Below are 6,253 nucleotides of genomic sequence, written 5' to 3'. Positions count from 1 at the left end.
GGAGACTACACAACCCCCCCCCCCCCTTCATCTTTGAACTACATTGTATTTCAAGTAGGATAACTAAGAAGTAACTGAAGAAAAAACGATGAATGTTTTTTTAATATCTATTTAGATCATTCATACGGAGTTGATTGCTTCTATATTTCTGATTTGAAAATACAACAATTAAGCATCAACCTAAACGATGCGTCGTAAGTATAGGAGATGGTTTTATGTCAGGAAAATATGTCTAAATGTATAAGTGCATGTTTCTCAATGTATTCACTAACATATTGAGAGCTAAATGAATATAAAATAGGCTTTATTCCAAAACACAGTTGTCTTGCTTCTGAATTATTCCCTGAAAGAGATAAGACTGTCACTAGACTGGTCGTAGGCCACATAAATGTTTGTCTAATGTTAGCCCCCAGTGTAGACAACTATAATGAGCCCACTTACCTGTTGAACCAGATCAAAATGGTACTTTCTGGAGGGGGGGGGGCATCCAATAATTGTACAAATATTTGTGAAAACTTGGCAAGACATATCGCACAGAGGGAATAGTTAAAAGAATTGCAAAAACGTTTTCATGTGTATTTTAAAAACGTTAAGAAATATTCTATTTCGACGCGCGTGAATCATTAGGAAGGTAAAAAATCTCCCACCCATATAACGTGTTTCTTGTTCCAGTCCGCCAGACAATTTAGTCACGATTACTTTAAAAACACCGGACTGTCGGGTTCCGTCAAGACACTTTCTTCTGTACAGTCTAGTTGACATCGTCCTCGTGTGTGTATCGCAGCTTGTTACTTCAACAAAGTCTTGGTAAGTTTCCAAATCCTTTACACTTAACAATCAATTTTTGGAAGAGGACAATATTCAATTCTATGATATCAACAGCAGTTATAAGCACGTTGTTGTGTATATATGATTTCAAACAGCAATTGTCACATTGTTGTTTGCAGATGATTTTAAACAGCAATTGTCTGCACTTCTAAACAGCTCGTTTAAATCACTGATAATCGATCGACGCCATCGGAAACATATTCAATTTCCACAGGAAAGCTTACCATAATCACGAACCACAGATCTAGATCAGACTAAGCATTAGCTAGAAAAGAAGCTTCAACCAAGGGCATTGTATTCCTTGTATATCCTTGGTTCAACTTCAAGTGTCCATTTGTCAGACGAAACAGGCTTAAACACTACGAGGAACTCTTCACAAAGCGCCAAAATGGCCTTAAAAAAGACTTCTTTCAAATTGTTTATTTTCTTGAAGACGCTGCTCTCAAGTTGAAGCTTATTTACCCAGTTTCAGGTTACCTCGCAGATATCTACTTCTTGTGCGTATAGACTACTCGATTTAGACAAACTGGTGCAACTGAATGCATTTCTGTCTTTTCCAGAAAATGGCCTTCTTGAGATCAGTGAAGCTGAAAGACGTCGACCCTGCCTTGGACGTCGACGCTGAAGAGGAGTCAGACGACATCAACAACTGGGACGACTTTGACGCTGTCGGTGAGGACAGACCAGTGGGTGACGTCATCAGCTTCATGAAGGAGCATGGGCACGAGTTTTCCCCCTACGCGGTCGACTGGGCACGAGAGACAGTCCTCTTCGTGCGCACACAAGAGGACGTGGACATCAAGGAACACTTCTACCTCCAGCTGGTAAGAATCATGATCGTATCTGTTAATATGAAATACTCGCAGCCCTAGAGAAAATCTGATGGTATCAAATACTCAGAGCTCTAGAGAAAAACTAATGTTTGAGAAACGAATCTTTTCGTGATATGAATCACTATAAGAAGAAAATAGATGCCTATCAGAATGAAACAAGAGCAGTCAGTGATGATTTTGATGCTGCTACTGATGATCATGTAAATCAGTCTTCTCCATTTCATACCATTTAAGAATAGAACCTCAATCTAAAGCATTCACTGATGATAATGGTGATAATGATAATTGATGATGATCAAGTAAACTTGTCAATGGTTGTCTACGTTTTCTCCATGTCATAGCCATCAATAGTACTTGCAGTACAGCAGTAAGCCATGATGGTGGTGATGATGATGATGCACATGTGAATCAATCAAAGGTCGCCTACCGCTCCTCCATGTAGTAACCGAGATTCAGCTAATTTTACAGCTTTGAGCGTCTAATAAAAAAATCATCTAACCTCGTTGCCATTGTCTTTCCTTTTTCCTAAGGCACAACGTACGTACGTCCAAGAACTGCTGTCTATCCCGATCTCGCAGCTCCAGGCCGTGGCGGATGCTGTAGCTGAGAAGATCGCCGATGTGCAAAATATCTTCGTCTACATGTCCGGTACGATATGCCACTCATGTAACATACTTGTAAAAACAGAAAAGTTGAACAAACCCCTATCGTAACTATCTAACTTTCTTATTGATGACATCAATAACACCATAATAATGTATGTTTTGTAGCCGTTTTTGTTCTTTGAATTGCATCTATCATAAAATGCAATCAGAAAATGCTGTATTTTGGTATCATTGTTGTTAACCAATCATTGTATCCCATTTAGATTGAAAGGAAGTGAAAAATAAGTATATCATGGCCTATTTAAAGCACTGGACTTGGAAAAATTATTTTTCCTGTACCATTTCTGGTACTAGTACCATTTTGTCCCTTTTGATCCAACTTCCTGTTAGTGTCCCCTAAAGACTAACACTGAAATGCCAATTTTTAAACTGCGGACAGACGACTGCAAACAAACACCCCAACTGATTACAATACCTCCGTTTCAACGAAAGCAAAAATTCTGACCTGCTTAAAAAAACTTTCTCATTGCTTTTTAGCGCGATGTGGCTCCACCCTCGTCGTGAAGGCAACAAACGTCCTACCATCAGCGATGGCAGTTGATGGGCCTGATGTTTACTCTATCATCGCCCTGGCTTATGACCAGGTGCAGGAAGGTAAATCCCCAGGTGACGCCAGCAAGATCCCTGACGTTCTACTGAACCGCGAGAGCACCATCGCTTTCGTCAAGAACATCAGCACGCTTTACAACTACTACTTTTTCAGCAATGATGTGCAGCGCCGATCCACTATCATGTATAAGTTTAAGTCACACGTGATCACCTTTGCCAAGGTCCTGGCTGAAGCTCACCCAGAAGCCCAAACGCTCTTCATGTACCGAGACGGCATGAAAATGGCAGAATCGTCCATCCGACTGAATCATGGCGGATGCAAAAAGGACTACGACACGTGGGTTGAGGGCATGAAATCCGAGAAATGGAAAAGAAGGCAGCATTGTGAGGATAACCTTGACCTGATGCCGGAGTACTACTTCATTTTTGGGGACGACCCAAAACTGAAAACACCGCCCCACGATGCACACCAAGTGTACTACTACATGACATTCTGGCTAGGAGTCATGCAGAAAGCCCTGGACCTCCACCGGGAGGACCCGGAACACTTCTTCCGCGCTGTCATCAACTACCGAGCACTTGTTGACAGGAAGGAGGAGGCTTTTCTCGAGATGATGGAGAAGATTGGTGTTACTCTAGACCTCGATGACACAGAGAACAAAGCTGCTTTGGCTAAAGTCTTCCACAAGGATAGCCAGAGTGGCACTGTCATTACAAGTCACAAGGAGGAAGAGAAGGAAAGCTGGAAGCCTCACGCTGACGTCTGGTTCGGAGAGTGGGAGCGCCGCATCTTCAACAACATCGTCAAACGCGCCAAGCTGGAAGTCAATGATCCTGCATTTGTCTTTCCTGACACCATCTTCTGAGAGGATAAAGGGATAAATACTCCATTCCATAGCCATATTCATGAATTGAACTGCAGAATACAAAGACAAGCTTTTTAGAATTTCAACAATGCTTGTCTTTATGTTAGTAGCCATTAGTTATTTTACAGTTGAAGATGTCAGTAAATACGTTTCATCCAGTAAAACTAAATGCAGTGTTTTAAGGGAAGAAAATAAAGAGATAGATTTGTCCTTCAAAGGGCACTTAGTGAATTGGATGGTAATGCAATCATTTTCATTGTAATGTACAGCGACACTGTAGCAAGAATAAGGAGTTACACATTATAGTTACACATACTAGTGAGTAGTATATATTAATAGTACATCAAAGTGTTAGAAACACGATAAATCCTTTCTTGTATTATTTGAAACTTTGAAGCACAATTGGAATCCCAATCTATTGGAGTCTAGATGCATTGAGAAAAAATGTAACTTGATTAGGTTCAGTTGTGATTTTATATAGCATTCTGGTGCCAATAGAATAAATTTTGATAATTGTAGATAATTAAGGTTCTTAATAAAATTAGTTTTGCATACTAATTCATTCCATTGCCATCTCCTTTTCCCTTTCAACTACATACCCAAAAGGTATATTACATAGTTACAGTAACGTTCCCGTGCTGCTAAAACACATGTGAAATACATAACTTTCTGTGGAGAAAACTTTGAAATATTACAAATAGTTTGGGGCATGTTTAAAATAGACCCAGATAGATACATTTTTGTGAAGCAATTAAGTTTCCGAATGCCTTTCCAACATTGCGCTTTTTCCGCAATAGAATAGAACTGTACGAACATTTCTCCACAGCCTCATAAAGGCAATCGATCACCTGTAAGTCAAGGCACACCCAACCCGCATAATGGTAACTCCAAACATGTCTTATCAGAGTAAAAGAGACGCTGCTGGGGACGGGTATTTGCGCAGTTTTATTTGTGACAGAAAATATGACAGCTGGATCACATAGTTTTTGACCGATTGTTTATGGCTTTTTCGGAAATATGTTGTTTTGTAAAAACAAAACAAAAATATCATATGTGCAGTTACCTTTGAACAAATGCAGCACATCATCATACATTAGTCCATGCATCAGTCATTTGTGTGTTTTGAACACACCCAAAATATGGTAACATATCAAGTCATCTTAATTTTCTGTTATACGTGATAAATATGACTTATTTAGATTTGATATACAGTTTGCGCTTCGGGTGTACTTCAATCCGCAAGCTTGTATGAACTTGTATAGTTATACATGTTGAGAGAAAACAATGTAAACATCAGGCTTTTATAAAAAAGAACAAAATTTGATAGAATAATTTAAAAAAATGAAGCGAATATGAATACATGTATAAACAACCATATAAACAATCAAGACCACTAGTATTGATCGTTACCAACATAAAAAGGTGCTACAAAATTCGTCATTTCTGAAATATAGCGTAAGCCCATTTAATACGTGGTTTAAATATTTCATAAGTCACTCATTGCCATCGAAACCTTACAGCTCACTACCTTCACCTTAGGCTTGAGTACAGGTTCCACCCATTTTTATGACCTGTTTATTGTACTTGATGCCAGCGCCCAGAAACGACCGGTGCAATTATAGTCTGGCGAGAGATATATAGCAAAATAAAACAAACACGTAGAATAAACAGTTTTTTTTCTGGGTACGAAAAAATAGTTCTTGAGATCTACTTGATATACTAAGTAGATCTAAAAGCATTCATGACAATAAACATTGTTTTGACCTCTGTTTTATCGCGACAAACGAATCATTATACTGACATTTTTGTGGTTTAGCCCATGTTTCATGACGTCATGAAGGTTGCCAAGGGAGCTGCCCAACATCGATCATTGAGTGTGTGGAGTCCGAACAGTGTGTCTGAAGAAGGTTTTGTCTTTGCACAGTTGAACACTATTTGCTGTCAAAATCGGAGACAAAACTTTGTATATTGACTAAACCTGAGACAACATTCCCACGGGGCCACCCGTGTCTCTTTGCGTAGACCAGTTAGAAGGATGGCTTCACGACACGAAATTGTCGTCAGGTTCATCTGCTGTATCATTTTTATTTATGCCGCAAGTGTGGAAGGTAAGTGTTATTGTTATCATCAAAATACTGATTCTAACTACGATTTCTGCAATGACTCGATCATCGAATGGAGACGAACGTTTCAGCAAGATTTATGCCAAATTATGGTATTTTTGTGGTGATCAAGAACTTCACATCGCGAAATGTCAATGGACAGGGAATAGAGTCTAGAAATTGTTCATTTCACCAACGTGTTCCTGTTGTCAACTTGTTTCTACCAACGACAAATTAAGAACACAAAGAAATCCATAATTTCATATCCCAGACAAAGTTTTATTCTGCATTCTTCTAACCTTGTTGTGAAAGAAGTGAACTAGATCTGTATTGCATTTACAGCACATCGAGTGCCGGTTTAAAGCCTACACAGTTCTGTATCTCAGTATAGCCGGTCTAACCGCCATTCG

At 39.3% G+C, this 6,253-nt stretch overlaps 1 protein-coding gene across 1 annotated transcript; it reads left to right on the top strand.

Annotated features, from left to right (window-relative positions):
* The first annotated feature begins 456 nt into the window (after positions 1–456).
* Positions 457–4,303, top strand: LOC118412412. The gene is made up of 4 exons (XM_035815259.1): positions 457–807; positions 1,389–1,652; positions 2,192–2,309; positions 2,804–4,303. The coding sequence occupies exons 2-4, from the start codon at positions 1,392–1,394 to the stop codon at positions 3,739–3,741; spliced, it is 1,317 nt and encodes a 438-aa protein (XP_035671152.1). The 5' UTR covers positions 457–807; positions 1,389–1,391; the 3' UTR covers positions 3,742–4,303.
* The last annotated feature ends 1,950 nt before the right edge of the window (positions 4,304–6,253 follow it).

This window comes from Branchiostoma floridae, chromosome 3 (genome assembly GCF_000003815.2).
Source record: "Branchiostoma floridae strain S238N-H82 chromosome 3, Bfl_VNyyK, whole genome shotgun sequence".
Taxonomy (NCBI): domain Eukaryota; kingdom Metazoa; phylum Chordata; class Leptocardii; order Amphioxiformes; family Branchiostomatidae; genus Branchiostoma; species Branchiostoma floridae.
The sequence above is the reverse complement of the archived record's forward strand: the minus strand, read 5'-3'. Positions and strand labels throughout refer to the sequence as shown.